This window comes from Mustelus asterias, chromosome 5, assembly GCF_964213995.1.
Source record: "Mustelus asterias chromosome 5, sMusAst1.hap1.1, whole genome shotgun sequence".
NCBI lineage: Eukaryota > Metazoa > Chordata > Chondrichthyes > Carcharhiniformes > Triakidae > Mustelus > Mustelus asterias.
Window position 1 is genome coordinate 13,636,245 of NC_135805.1, and position 16,556 is coordinate 13,652,800.

Here is a 16,556-nt window from a genome sequence, read left to right on the forward strand (position 1 = left end):
CACACTCACACAGACACACACTCTCTCAGACACACACACACTCACATTTACACACTCACATTCACACACTCACATTCACTCACTCACACACACACATACTCATACACACAAAAATACACACACTCACTCTCTCTCACACACACACACACACGCACAATCTCACAGACACACACACTCACATTCACACACACACACACACTCTCATGCACAAACACACGCACACACTCTCTCACACACGCTCACTCTCACACACACACGCTCACTCTCACACACGCACTCACACACACATTCACACTCACATTCACACACACACGCACTCATACTCACACACACACACACACACACTCTCACACACTCTCACACTCACACACACTCACACACACTGTCTCACACACACATACACACATTCACTCTCACTCACACACACTCGCACACACTCTCACACACACTCTGTCACACACACACTCTGTCACACACACTCTGTCACACACACTCTGTCACACACACTCTGTCACACACACTCTGTCACACACACTCTGTCTCACACACTCTGTCTCACACACTCTGTCTCACACACTCACATTCACACACTCTGTCTCACACACTCACATTCACACACTCACACACAAAAATAACCTTTTAACTCCACAAATCGTCTCCACTATCACATACCATGCTTTGGGATGATATGAACAGAAATGCAAGTAAAGGATTATTTCGCTTCAACATACTAACCTCAGTGGTTGGTAAGCTGATGGAGAAGATCCTGAGGGACAGGATTTATGAGCATTTAGAGAGGTTTAGTATGCTCAAGAGTACTCAGCATGCCTTTGTCAAAGGCAGATCGTGCCTTACGAGCCTGGTGGAATTCTTCGAAAATGTGACTAAACACATTGACGAAGGGAAAGCGGTAGATGTGATTTATATGGATTTTAGCAAGGCATTCGATAAGGTCCCCCATGCAAGGCTCCTAGAAAAAGTGAGAGGGCATGGGATCCAAGGGGCTGCTGCCCTGTGGATCCAGAACTGGCTTGCCCGAAGGACAGTAAGAAGTCTCACAACACCAGGTTAAAGTCCAACAGGTTTATTTGGTAGCAAATACCATAAGCTTTCGGAGCAATGCTCCTTCGTCAGATGGAGTGGTCTCTGTTCTCAAACAGGGCACAGACACAGAAATCAAATGAGGCAGAGAGTGGGTATAGATGGGTCTTTTTCTAAATGGAGGTCGGTCACCAGTGGTGTGCCCCAGGGATCTGTTCTGGGACCCTTGCTTTTTGTCATTTTCATAAATGAGGAAGTGGAGGGATGGGTTGGTAAGTTTGCCGACGACACGAATGTTGGTGGGGTTGTGGATAGTCTGGAGGGATGTCAGAAGTTACAGAGGGACATAGATAGGATGCAAGACTGGGCGGAGAAGTGGCAGATTGACTTCAACCCAGATAAATGCGTAGTGGTCCATTTTGGCAGGTCAAATGGGATGAAGGAGTACAATATAAAGGGAAAGACTCTTAGTACTGTAGAGGATCAGAAGGACCTTGGGGTCCGGGTCCATAGGACTCTAAAATCGGCCCCGCAGGTGGAGGAGGTGGTTAAGAAGGCTTATGGTGTGCTGGCCTTTATCAATTGAGGGATTGAGTTTAGGAGTCCGGGGATAATGATGTCAGACCCCACTTGGAGTACTGTGCTCAGTTCTGGTCGCCTCATTACAGGAAGGATGTGGAAAAGATTGAAAGCGTGCAGAGGAGATTTACAAGGATGTTGCCTGGATTGAGTGGCATGCCTTATGAGGATAGGCTGAGGGAGCTCGGTCTTTTCTCCTTGGAGAGACGTAGGATGAGAGCAGACCTAATAGAGGTATATAAGATGTTGAGAGGCATAGATCGGGTGGACTCTCAGGCTTTTTCCCAGGGTGGAAAAGGCTGCTACGAGAGGACACAGGTTTAAGGTGCTGGGGGGGTAGGTACAGGGGAAATGTTAGGGGGAAGTTTTTCACACACAGGGTGGTGGGCGAGTGGAATCGGCTGCCGTCAGTGGTGGTGGAGGCAAACTCAGTAGGGTCTTTTAAGAACTCCTGGATGAGTACATGGAACTTAATAGGATGAAGGGTTATAGGTAGGCCTAAAAGATAGGGATATGTTCGGCACAAATTGTGGGGCCGAAGGGCCTGTTTTGTGCTGTAGTTTTTCTATGTTTCTATATTGTTCTGATTCTGTAATGATGTGGAGATGCCGGCGTTGGACTGGGGTAAGCACAGTAAGAAGTCTCACAACACCAGGTTAAAGTCCAACAGGTTTATTTGGTAGCAAATACCATAAGCTGATTCTGTAACCCAGGGAATAATGTATATTTCTAATAGATGTAATTGCCCTCTCGAGATTCCCTTGCTCCAATGGAAGCTTAGAGATGGATCATACATCGTTCACAGTTTTCACTATTAACTCTGGCAATCTTTGCAAAACTATCTATAAGTTTGCTTTTAACTATAATTGACTTCAAGCTTGTTTGAATGCATTTACTTTAGGGTTGCATATCAGTTTCTCAATCAAATGCTGCCATTTATCTGCAGTTAAAACTTTAATTCCTAAAACAAAAAGTTAGAATCTAAAACACAAAAACCATTAACTAAATTTCCACAAGACTATCAAAACCATTTATCATTTTAAACACCTCTGTCAATCTCCCTTTAACCTTCTCTGCCCTAAGGAAAGCACTGCTAACCTCTCTAGTATAGCCACGTAACTAAGTCCCTCATTCCAGCACAACAACACAAGAAATAGGAGCAGGAGAGGCCACCAGGCTGTTCAAGCCCACCCTACAATTCATCCATTATACCATTCTGGTAAATCCTGTATATACACTCTCCAAGACATTGACATCCAATTGACCACAATGCAAACTTGGATTTAACCAATATCTTTGACAGAACATCCTTGTTCTTTTACCCTTTGTTTGGTCAGTGATTATTATGGGATGTTTGGTCAGTGATGACTGTGCACTTACTATTGGATATTTGTGGCTGGCCTGTGATTATTATGGAAAGTTTGAATATCTGGCCGGTTTACTATTATAATTGGACTTTCAGTGGCCTTTAGAAGTTAATCTAGAACGTCATTAACTTTGGGAGAAATAAGAGCGCTGTGTTGCTGCTTCAGACCTTTCTGGAGTCTTCCTCTGTCCTGTTGTGATTGGCTGATATTTTCCAGACCACTGTGTGCTTCCATTCATTTAGTTTGAAGACCACTTCCTAAGACACACAGCTATGTTTAATTTTTCTTACGCTTAATCCTTCTATTTTATAACAAAACAAGTATGCCCTCAGTGGAAAGGTAGAAACTGTGCCGTGCTAATACCTGTACCAGTGGAATTTTATGCAGATGGAGTTGGAAGGTGGAGGGCATTTAACTCTTGCTTCACATTTCAGTTAACTCCATTGGCCATGGTTACAGAATAATGTCTGTTTTATGACTCCTGCCAAATCCCATCACAGTAGCTTGAAAAGTGAGTTCAGTTGTTTAAAAAATACAGAAAGAGAAATCTCGGCCCATCTCCCGCTGCGGGAATCGTAGCAGGCGAGACCAAAAATCCGGCAGACTGTTTGAAGGTCTGTTCAGCTGGGGCGGGAATTTCCGGTCTTGGGGCATGCGTGGCTGGAAAATTCCACCCGGGGTATTGGGAAAAGTGACTGTGAAGCTGTTGATTTGTGAAAACCCAACTACCCTGCAGTTAACTAACATCTAACCGGGAAGGAAACGTGCCGACCTTAGCAGGAGCCTCCTACATGTGATTCACTCTTAACTGCCCTCTGAAGCTATTCAGTTACCAGTTCCGCTTCTCAATAATGAGGATGGGCACTAAATGTCACCCCTGCCTGGGATGCCTACATCCTGGGAATGATTTTTGAAAAGGTGTTCAGTAATGAATGGGTAATAGAGATGATCTATTGTATGGAACAGTTTGATTTGTGTTGTAAGTGCAGCTTACTTTGACAACTTGGGATGTTTCTTTTTGGGAAGGTTTTTCTTCCATTGTGCCTCAAGGACTGGAACAAGTTTGGAAAGGAGAGAAGTGAGAGCAGGCAGCATCAAAGTAGTAGTCATTGGTTTATTAGTCGTTAACTTGTGTTTCCTTTCTCTGTTGAAGCGTTCTCGTGCCTGTGTTCCAGCTAGCAAAGGCAGACGTGTAAGATTCTGTCTTTGTTTTACTGCGTGTGTATTTATATACATACATATGTATATGTGTGTGTGTGCATTGCTACAAGCTCCAATGCTTCTTTTTGTCAGTGCTGCAGTTACATGTTCAGTGTCCTTTTTCTGCCTGAATTCACTTCTTTTTCTCCCTGTCTGCAGTGTGCATGTTGCATCTGTTTATTCTTAATTGCTTATGCTGTGCTACTCCAGTCAGGAAGCCATAGCGGTCACATTGTTAACCCTTTTCAATTGTGTTAACCTAGAGGGAAGAGTTGACCTTTGTTTCAATTTTTACAAAATCAATATTTTAAGAAAGAATTCTTTTTGCTTCATCACAAGTATATGTGACTCAAACTAGTTTTGCTTCAAATGTGCGAAGCAATCGGACTCTCACAGTGCCTGCATTGGGATTGTGATTGTAGGGTGTGCTCATACCTCACTCAATGGCTAGTCATGTGGGAAAATTGACATCACTTGATTTTCATTCCATGTATATGTTTTAAAGTAAAAACAGAAATTGCTGGAAATACACAGAACATCAGGTGTCACCTGAAAGGGTTGATTCAAAAATGAAGCTACTTAAAACACGCAAAACCTTAAGGTCAGGTGCAAGTATATTTGTTATCGGGCAATATAATGACCAAATTAAGTAACACTGAGACACTTGGCAAAAATCAGAGTGGAATGCAGGTACACCTGGGACCATCTTGAATAGAGAGCCACAAACCATTCCATTAGATACAAGCTTAAAATAACTGTCCCTGTTTGCTGGCCTCCGAGCCTTTATGGCACGTTTCCAAGCCTAGCCAGAACCTGAATTCTGTGGGGTCAAATCGGTTTTGCCTTTGGATCAGGTGCTGAGCCATTTTCATTACAGATGCACATTATCAAAGGATAGATGGGCACCGGAGAAAGTGCACAAAAAGATTGACAAGGATGATGCCAGAACTAAAAGATTATAAGTACTGGGAAAGACTCTAGGAAAGAGAAGAAGTCTTTAAAATTATGAAGGGGTTTGATAGAGTAGATGTGGGAGAAAGGGCGAGGTCCAAAATGAGGGGTCATAAATAGAAGGTCATCAATAATCAATCCAATTGGAATTCAGGGGAGAGTGTGAAACTCACGACCAAATGCAGTGGTTGATGTCCTTTAGGGAGGGTATTCTGCCATCCTTAACTGATCTGGCCTACATGTGACTCCAGACCCATCCTCCTCCATCGGTGATCACTCACTAACGAGTATGACTGTCAACGTAAGACACTGCGTGATACTGGTCGTGGGCTCTGCGGGTCCTTGCGTGGCTAACGAGCTCAATCCCAGAGCCACATCTTTGACCGCACACTGCAGGTGGTTTCGGGAGGTGGGTTCTGGCTTTGGACTCTAGACCACTGGAATTCCTTTCTCAGCCTCCTTTACCAGGCCTCCTCTCGCCATTGGGTGTCCTCGAAGAATTGTTTCCAATCAGGAGGTTCTTCCAAGTAGGTTCCCTCTGAGCAAGGGTCTCCCAAGCATTGATGTCTATGTTGTATTTCTTGAGGTAAGCCTTCAGGGTGTCTTTGAGGCACTTCCTTTGTCCTCCTCTTGTTCAGGCAAAGATTTGCTTCGGCAGTTGGGACTCTGATTATCCGAAGCACATGGCGGGTCCAGCAGAGTTAGTTTCAGATGATCATGGCCTCGATGCCCTTGGCTCCTTCAGGGATGTTAAGATGCCTGTCCTCCCTGTTGATGTGGAGAATCCATCTCAGACAACATTGATGGTGCCTCTCCAGGACCTTAAGGTGGCATCTGTACCTAGTCCAAATTTCTGAGCCACTTGGGAGAGTTGGGAGGACACGAGAATCTTGGTGTCAGCATGAATATCATAGTCATTGAAGATTCTCATCCTTGGGCGTACGAAGGCGGCACTCGCAGATTCAATACAATGTGGATCTTCGCATCGATGAAGAGGATTGCTCTGTCGTAAAGAAAGCTGCCGAAAGACTCACCTGTTCCTATTCCAAGAATGAGACGACTGAATCAAACTCCACCGCCTACGTGCTGGACTGAAGCTAGGGACTTCCACATCTCATAGTCCTGTCCCCGTCAGCTTTTGCCAATCACAGCGATTGATACCATATGAGTATCATATGTTATAGCTTGCGTTTTGTCTGGCTCCATTCCTCCGAACTTACTGTCAAGGGTGACTCAGCTAGGAGTTTAAGACTCCTGACGGCATCCCTCCTATAATGTGGATTCCAGATCTATACTCTAGCTGTGGCCTAACCAATATTTTATACAGTTCCAGCACAACCTCCCTGCTCTTAAACTCTATGCCTCGGCTAATAAAGGCAAGTATACGATATGTTTTCTTAATCACTTTATTCACCTGTCCTGCTACCTTCAGGGACCAGAGTACATGCACACCAATCCTTAGTGCTTCCCAGGGTCCTACCGGTCATCGTGTATTCCCTTGTCTGTTTTGTCTTGCCAAGTGTATCACCTCGCACTTATCCGGATTGAATTCCATTTGCCACTGATCAGCCATTCTGACCAGCCTGTCTCTATCCTCCTGTAATGTAAGGCTATCCTCCTCGCTATTTACCACCCTACCAATTTTCATATCATCCGCGAACTTCCTGATCAACCCTCCCACAAAAACCATTTATATAAACCACAGACAGCAAGGCCCCAACACTGATTCCAGAGGGACCCCACTGGACGCAGTCTTCCAGTCAGACAAACACTCCACGACCATCACCACTTCCTGTCACTCAGCCAACTCTCTACCAATTTACCAAATTTCCTTGGATCCCCTGTGTTCTTACCTTCACTATCAGTCTCCCATGTGGAACCTTACTGAAGTCCAACTCGAATACTTGGACTCCGCCTATATATCCTGTGCCTGCATGCCTCTCTCCACTTCACTGACGAAGGAGCAGTGCTCCGAAAGCTTGTGATTTAGACTATAACCTGGTGTTGTGTGACCTCTCAACTTAGCAAAACCTTGCTGATTGTCCTTGATTAATCCCTGCCTCTCCAAATGCAGATCAATTCTGTGTCTCAGAATTGCTTCCAATAGTTTCCCCGTCACTGAGGTTAGACTGACTGGCCTGTAGTTTCCTGGTTTATCCCTTCCTCCCTTCTTTAATAGTACCACATTTACTGCCCTCCGGCACCTCGCCAGAGAGAAAAGGTGAAATAAAAGTAGAGAAAGCATATCAAGTATGTCAGGGAGATAGAGCCATATTTAATGGTGGGGTGCCCACCATTGAGCTGTCTTATGCTTCCAGCATCATCTGCTTTTATTTCAGTGAGCACATAGGCTCTCTCATTCTGGTTCATATCCATTATCTGGGAGCAGTGTCTCCAACTCTGGATGTAATCATTGAATCATACAGCGCTGAAGAGGCCCTTCGGCCCATTGTGTCCACACTGTCACATTGGTAATCCTGAAGATTTCATCATATGACCACAACCACCCCACCTAGTCAAAGCTCCATTTTTATGACAAATAAAGGAAAACGGGGAAACGGTAATGCTCCTAGCACTTCCCTCTTGGAAAATCCAGACGAGTTCAGGTTTTGTTGGACAGTTCTGATAGTCGATTGACAAGTCACAGGGGATATGATAGTTGCTATGATAGTTTGTAATTCTGTGGGAATTCTCAGGACCATAGACTTCCAGTGGTTTGTTTAATATATGGACTGACCCCAATTCGTAGGACTCTCCTTTAAGAGCATGGTTATACTGAGTTTCAGAATATCAGAGCACCCGTGACATACACTATCAGAGCGCACAGAGCAGGGAATGAAGTGGAAATGCCCAAGAGCTTCACGTTTTTAGGTGTCCAGATCACCAGCAGCCTGTCCTGGTCCGTCCACACTGATAGAATAGTTGAAAAAGCCCACCAACACCTCTACTTTCTCAGAAGACTAAGGAAATTTGACATGTCAGCTATGACTCTCACCAACTTTTACAGATGCACCATAGAAAGCATCCTTTCTGGTTGTATCGCAGCTTGGTATGGCTCCTGTTCTGCCCAAGACCGCAAGGAACTACAAAAGGTCGTGAATGTAGCCCAGTCCATCACGCAAACCAGCCTCCCATCCTTTGACTCTGTCTACACTTCCCATTGCCTGGAAAAGCAGCCGGCATAATTAAGGACCCCACACACCCCGGACATTCTCTCTTCCACCTTCTTTCATCGGGAAAAAGATACAAAAGTCGGATCACGTGCAGGCCGACTCAAGGACAGCTTCTTCCCTGCTGCCATCAGACTTTTGAATGGACCTACCTCATATTCAGCTGATCTTGCTCTACACTCTAGCTATGACTGTAATTCTATGTTCTGCACCCTCTCCTTTCCTTCTCCCCTATGTATTCTATGAATGGTATGCTTTGTCTGTATTGTGCGCAAGAAACAATACTTTTCACTGTATAATAATACATGTGACTCTATGATTCTATGTGACAATAATAAATCAAATCACCTGTGACGCAGGGTATCAGAGCAGCCGTGACACAGGATATCCCCCTGTAGTGCAGGATATCAGAGCATCCGTGATGCAGGATATCCCCCGTGGCGCAGGATATCAGAGCATCCGTGATGCAGGATATCCCCCGTGGCGCAGGATATCAGAACAGCCATGACACAGCATATCCCCCGTGGCGCAGGATATCCGAGCAGCCATGACACAGCATATCCCCCGTGACACAGGATATCAGAGCATCCGTGATGCAGGATAGCCCCCATGATGCAGGATATCCCCCGTGGCGCAGGATATCAGAGCATCCGTGATGCAGGATATCCCCCGTGGCGCAGGATATCAGAGCAGCTGTGACACAGCATATCCGAGCAGCCGTGTGACGCAGGATATCAGAGCAGCCGTGGCGCAGGATATCAGAGCAGCCGTGACACAGGATATCAGAGCAGCCGTGTGACGCAGGATATCAGAGCAGCCGTGACGGAGGATATCAGAGCAGCCGTGACGGAGGATGTCAGAGCAGCCGTGACGCAGGATATCAGAGCAGCCGTGTGACGCAGGATATCAGAGCAGCCGTGACGGAGGATATCAGAGCAGCCGTGACGGAGGATATCAGAGCAGCCGTGACGGAGGATATCAGAGCAGCCTTGACGCAGGATATCAGAGCAGCCGTGACGGAGGATATCAGAGCAGCCATGACGCAGGATATCAGAGCAGCCGTGACGCAGGATATCAGAGCAGCCGTGACACAGGATATCAGAGCAGCCATGTGACGCAGGATATAAGAGCAGCTGTGACACAGGATATCAGAGCAGCCGTGACGGAGGATATCAGAGCAGCCGTGACGGAGGATATCAGAGCAGCCGTGACGCAGGATATCAGAGCAGCCGTGACGGAGGATATCAGAGCAGCCGTGACACAGGATATCAGAGCAGCCGTGTGACACAGGATATCAGAGCAGCCGTGACGGAGGATATCAGAGCAGCCGTGACGCAGGATATCAGAGCAGCCGTGACGCAGGATATCAGAGCAGCCGTGTGACGCAGGATATCAGAGCAGCCGTGACACAGGATATCAGAGCAGCCGTGACGCAGGATATCAGAGCAGCCGTGACACAGGATATCAGAGCAGCCGTGTGACGCAGGATATCAGAGCAGCCGTGTGACGCAGGATATCAGAGCAGCTGTGTGACGCAGGATATCAGAGCAGCCGTGTGACGCAGGATATCAGAGCAGCCATGTGACGCAGGATATCAGAGCAGCCGTGACACAGGATATCAGAGCAGCCGTGACACAGGAGATCAGAGCAGCCGTGTGACGCAGGATATCAGAGCAGCCGTGATGGAGGATATCAGAGCAGCCGTGACGGAGGATATCAGAGCAGCCGTGACACAGGATATCAGAGCAGCCGTGACGGAGGATATCAGAGCAGCCGTGACACAGGATATCAGAGCAGCCGTGACGGAGGATATCAGAGCAGCCGTGACGGAGGATATCAGAGCAGCCGTGACGGAGGATATCAGAGCAGCCGTGACGGAGGATATCAGAGCAGCCGTGACGCAGGATATCAGAGCAGCTGTGACACAGGATATCAGAGCAGCTGTGACACAGGATATCAGAGCAGCCGTGTGACGCAGGAGATCAGAGCAGCCGTGACGGAGGATATCAGAGCAGCCGTGACGGAGGATATCAGAGCAGCCGTGACGCAGGATATCAGAGCAGCCGTGACGGAGGATATCAGAGCAGCCGTGACGGAGGATATCAGAGCAGCCGTGTGACGCAGGATATCAGAGCAGCCGTGTGACGCAGGAGATCAGAGCAGCCGTGACGGAGGATATCAGAGCAGCCGTGTGACGCAGGATATCAGAGCAGCCGTGACGCAGGATATCAGAGCAGCCGTGACGCAGGATATCAGAGCAGCCGTGACGCAGGATATCAGAGCAGCCGTGACACAGGATATCAGAGCAGCCGTGTGACGCAGGATATCAGAGCAGCCGTGACACAGGATATCAGAGCAGCCGTGTGACACAGGATATCAGAGCAGCCGTGACACAGGATATCAGAGCAGCCGTGACGCAGGATATCAGAGCAGCCGTGACACAGGATATCAGAGCAGCCGTGTGACACAGGATATCAGAGCAGCCGTGACACAGGATATCAGAGCAGCCGTGACGCAGGATATCAGAGCAGCCGTGACTCAGGATATCAGAGCAGCCGTGACACAGGATATCAGAGCAGCCGTGACGGAGGATATCAGAGCAGCCGTGACGGAGGATATCAGAGCAGCCGTGACGCAGGATATCAGAGCAGCCGTGACGGAGGATATCAGAGCAGCTGTGACACAGGATATCAGAGCAGCCGTGACGGAGGATATCAGAGCAGCCGTGACGGAGGATATCAGAGCAGCCGTGACGGAGGATATCAGAGCAGCCGTGACGGAGGATATCAGAGCAGCCGTGACGCAGGATATCAGAGCAGCCGTGTGACACAGGATATCAGAGCAGCCGTGTGACGCAGGATATCAGAGCAGCCGTGTGACGCAGGATATCAGAGCAGCCGTGTGACGCAGGATATCAGAGCAGCCGTGTGACACAGGATATCAGAGCAGCCGTGTGACGCAGGATATCAGAGCAGCCGTGTGACGCAGGATATCAGAGCAGCCGTGTGACGCAGGATATCAGAGCAGCCGTGACGCAGGATATCAGAGCAGCCGTGACACAGGATATCAGAGCAGCCGTGTGACGCAGGATATCAGAGCAGCCGTGACGCAGGATATCAGAGCAGCCGTGACGGAGGATATCAGAGCAGCCGTGACGGAGGATATCAGAGCAGCTGTGTGACGCAGGATATCAGAGCAGCCATGGTGCAGGATATCAGAGCAGCCGTGTGACGCAGGAGATCAGAGCAGCCGTGACGGAGGATATCAGAGCAGCCGTGACGGAGGATATCAGAGCAGCCGTGACACAGGATATCAGAGCATCCGTGGTGCAGGATATCAGAGCAGCCGTGTGACGCAGGAGATCAGAGCAGCCGTGACGGAGGATATCAGAGCAGCCGTGACGGAGGATATCAGAGCAGCCGTGTGACACAGGATATCAGAGCAGCCGTGACGGAGGATATCAGAGCAGCCGTGACGGAGGATATCAGAGCAGCCGTGACACAGGATATCAGAGCAGCCGTGACAGAGGATATCTGAGCAGCCGTGACGGAGGATATCAGAGCAGCCGTGACGCAGGATATCAGAGCAGCCGTGACGCAGGATATCAGAGCAGCCGTGACGGAGGATATCAGAGCAGCCGTGACGGAGGATATCAGAGCAGCCATGGTGCAGGATATCAGAGCAGCCGTGACGGAGGATATCAGAGCAGCCGTGACGGAGGATATCAGAGCAGCCATGGTGCAGGATATCAGAGCAGCCGTGACGGAGGATATCTGAGCAGCCGTGACGGAGGATATCAGAGCAGCCGTGACGGAGGATATCAGAGCAGCCGTGACGGAGGATATCAGAGCAGCCGTGACGGAGGATATCAGAGCAGCCGTGACGGAGGATATCAGAGCAGCCGTGACGGAGGATATCTGAGCAGCCGTGACGGAGGATATCAGAGCAGCCGTGACGGAGGATATCAGAGCAGCAGTGAATGGGGACTGGATTGGGGGCAGCGTCTGCCACACCACTATTAAAGTAACCACAGCCCATTCCTCAATCACATAATCTGTTGCTGAAATTTACAACCCATTCCCCCCTTCTGTCCCCCCTCGTCACCCGTCCCCCCCCTCATCCCCCCCCCCCTCCCCCGTCCCCGTTCCCCCCTCCAAATTTGCTTCCCATGGAACAGAAATTAAACTCCTGCTGACCAAAGTCTGGGACAGATTTGAGTTTGACCTTCAGCAGGGTTAGCTGAAGCAATATTTTAGCAGCAGAATTTTGCATTGTTCATTTTCTGCTATAAAGGACCAGTCATTATTAAAACATTCAACATTATGGAACATATATCATTCAACTTGCCATGAGCCTTACTATTATTAATGGGGGGGGCAGCCCAGTGTTTCACAATTTATTTTCTGTGACTTAAAGCCTTTCTCTCTCTTGCTGTTTCACACTCGTTGTCAACTATGGCTTCTGTTTTATAAATTGCGGTTGTGCTGTTGAGAATTTTGCAGTGGCCTGCGAATTGCTAATTAAACATCAGGGGCTTGGTTCAGTAAAACTGAAGTTAAATGTGTGCATGTGGTATTGGAATGGAAGCTGGGGTGGGCGTTGACACGGCAACCTATACAATAACACCGTTTATCCTGAAGACAAAAGCTGCAGTATTCCTTTCAACATCTACTCACCTGTTTCTACTTTAATCTTAAAATCAGTGGTAACTGGATATTTTAATTGGTCGCATAAATTTCTGTAATAATGGTTACCTTTATTTTTAGCAATTAAGATACAGGTAGACATTCAAATGTGGAGCAAAGTGGTGAATGTCAGGTTAAGGACTGGATGCTGCCATTCCAAGGCAGCTGAACTGCTGACCCTTGCGGTCTAAGATCACAATGAAAAATAACCATTTGGGAGTGACATCATTGGACCATCAGTGCCTTAGGAACCGTATCCCACCAAAGTACTTTCAGAGAAGGGAAATCGCTCCAGTCTGAAGATTTTACTCAAGGAAATGTAAATGACAATTAATGATGTCCTTCAGATAGCTGGTTCCCTCTTAGATTACAGCGGAGGCAGTTTAGAGACAGTGATTTGCAGGACACAGGCTCCATCACTTCAGCAATCAGTTTATGGTTTACAGTCTATTCCTGTTAAATCAGTCTTTATTTGCTTGAGAAAGATGCAATATGTAGTTCAAATTAATATTAAAAGTAAAGCGGAACAGAAGGCATGCTTTCCTCAAAGTCATACGGTGTCCTAATTCAAACATAGACCACTTCCTTTATTGTTGTTGGGTCAGATTCATGGAACTCCCTGTCTAACAGCACTGTGGGAAGGCCTCGCCACACAGGCTGCAGCTCATGTGGGGGGGCCAACTACCTCTGGAGCAGTAAGCATGGATTCTGAATTAATGGTTATCAGTGACGCCCACATACCAAGAATAAACTGTAAAAAGCTCATATTAATAAATAATTCAAGCTAGGTAACTGAGTTAAGAGGAATAGACTGTGTTGCCGTAGGCTCTGACTAGTTAATTGTATCATACTGCAGTGCAGGAAGTTGCAAAGCAAAGGAATACTGCAACTTTGACAGTTTTTTCATCTTACTCAACATTAAGAGTTGCTCACTTTGAGAAAAAGTGGGAAGACTGTATTGATAATGTCATTGGACTAGTAATTCGGAGATCCAGGTTAATGCTCTTGAGTCATGGGTGCTGGAATTTGAATTCAACTAATAGATTTGGATTTTTAAAAAATTAATTTACAGGATGTGGGCATTGCTGGCTAGGCCAGCATTTATTGCCCCTCCCTAAATAATATAAAGCTAGTGTCAGCAATGGGAGCCTTGAAATTATCCACTGGCTCATCAATGTCCCTTAGGGAAGGAAATGTGCCTCTTTACCTGTGACACCAGGCCTACAGCAATGTGGCTGACTCTTCACTGTCCTCTGAAACAGTCAAGCAAACCACTCCTTTCAAGGGCAATTAGGGAGGGGAAACGCATGTTGGCTTCCCCAGAAATGCCCACACCACATGCAAGAATAAAAAAAACTGCTAAGACTTCACAGCATGATGCCTACTTCGGATTCCTTTAATGCATCAGTATAGTTTATGGATCTCTACAGTTTGGAACATTAGGTTTCCAAATGAATTCTGTCCAATTCTTAACTCCATTTCAAAACATCAACAGAAGTTAAGCTCATATAACCCTTTTAAATTGATTATCCTCCGACTGCTGTGTCTTAGTGAGAGTAGACTCTCAGTTTGGATGTGCCAGCACCCTGCAGGATGTAAGAGCTTGGGTTTGTACCTGTGACCTCCCCACACAGTGGCTCCCCAATCTGGATTAACCCTTTTGGGAGAGGCGGTGAGTGTGAAAAGAAAAACAGAATTCCACAGCAGCACTGGCACAACCAGGCTGTGTCTGCCTCACTCTCAAAGAGAAGATACCGTAAAAGTTACTGGGATGAAAGGGAGGTAAATTGTTTGATAGATCATTCCTGTATATTTGCATGGATCGTACTGCTTTTAAGTTTATAAAATTTGTTAGAGATCTGAGTCACCTGCACACACATTATTTAAAGGAGTTTTTTTTCATAGATTGATTCCATTGAGAATTTCAACCTTTCCAATTCTCCATCTGGTGATGAGGTGAAATCACAGATATATTCTCGCTCTCGATCGCCATCAACAGCAAGTGACGTTGAACCTGTGGAGGTGGGTGCATGGCAGCCTTTGGGCTATTTCCTTCTTTTAAGAAAAAAAGGAAAGTGTATTACGTTGTACGTCTCTCTTTTCTCCCTGGATGACAAACTATTTGCAGCTGAGAACAGAAAGGCAAGGAACCCAATCCCAGTCCTTAGCCACAGCCCTTCACAACCTACGATGGTACTGAAGGGCGGCACGGCAGCACAGTGGTTAGCACTGCTGCCTCACAGCGCCAGGGACCCGGGTTCAGTTCCCGGGTTCGGAGTCTGCATGTTCTCCCTGTGTCTGCGTGGGTTTCCTCCAGGTGCTCCGGTTTCCTCCCACAGTCTGAAAGACGTGCTGGTTAGGTACATTGGCCATGCTAAATTCTCCCTCAGTGTACCCGAACAGTGTGGCAACTAGGGGATTTTCATGGTAACTTCATTGCAGTGTTGTAAGCCTACTTGTGACACTAATAAATAAACTTTAAAAACTTGCAGCTACTGCCTCAGGAACAAAGATCCTGTGTTTTTTTTTTCCTTCTCTTCCCACCATTAAATATTGGCTCTATTCTCTCTTCACAGATCCTGTCAGACCTGCTGAGATTTTCCAGCATTTTCTTTTGTGTGTGTCTGGAATAGTAGATGATGTTTTGGTCTCCATATTTAAGAATAGATATACTTGCATTGCTGTACCAATGGTTCACTAGATTTGTCACTGGGATGGGAGGATTGTCCTATGATGAGAAGTCTATATTCTCTGAAATTCAGAAGAATGAAACATAAAAAAACACAATATGCTGAGGAGACTTGAGAAGATAGATAGAGGTTGTCACACCTGGCTGGGGAATCTAGAACACACGGACAATTATTTCTTCACTCAAAAGGTTGTGTGAATCTTTGGAATTCTGTACCCCAGAGTGTTGTGGATGCCCCTTTGTTGAATGTATTTAATCATATAATCTCTACAGTGCTGGAAGAGGCCATTTGACCCATCCAGTCTGCACTGACTCTCCGACAGAGCATCTTACCCAGGCCTACCCCCATAACTGAATGAATTTACCATGGCTAATCCCCCAAATCTACACATCTTTGGACACTAAGGGTCAATTTATCATGGCCAATCCACCTAACCTGCACATCTTTGGACTATGGGAGGAAACCGGAACACTCGGAGGAAACCCATGCAAGACACGGAGAGAATGTGCAAACTCCACACAGACAGTGACTCAGGGCCAGAATTGAACCTAGATCCATGGCGCTGTAAGGATCAGTGCTAAGCACTGTGCTGCCGGTTGAGATGGTCAGATTTTTGGTGGGAACCGAGGGATAATGGGGATGGATGGAAGGTGAAGTTGAGGTAGAAGATCAGCCCAGATCTCTGAATTGCAGAGTAGATTCTAGGGCCCTTAATTCTTATGTTCTTCTGGGCTAATGTTACAGGAGATATATTTTATCTTTGAATTCATTTTATTCAATGTAAATATCTGCCAGTTTTAAACTAAATACGTCTAAATCTAAGGAATTCAGTGGGAGTTTATTCCCTACTCTTAGTCCCAATGGAGGTGGATG

At 46.9% G+C, this 16,556-nt stretch overlaps 1 protein-coding gene across 1 annotated transcript in view; it reads left to right on the plus strand.

Annotated features, from left to right (window-relative positions):
• The window catches only part of LOC144493948 (serine/threonine-protein kinase MRCK alpha-like), a 498,859-nt gene that overhangs the window by 427,382 nt on the left and 54,921 nt on the right, over window positions 1-16,556 (plus strand). Inside the window, exons 22-23 of the mRNA XM_078213524.1 lie at window positions 4,141-4,179; window positions 14,899-15,015. Coding sequence (XP_078069650.1) covers window positions 4,141-4,179; window positions 14,899-15,015 — 156 coding nt within the window. The remainder of the gene's footprint in view (window positions 1-4,140; window positions 4,180-14,898; window positions 15,016-16,556) is intronic.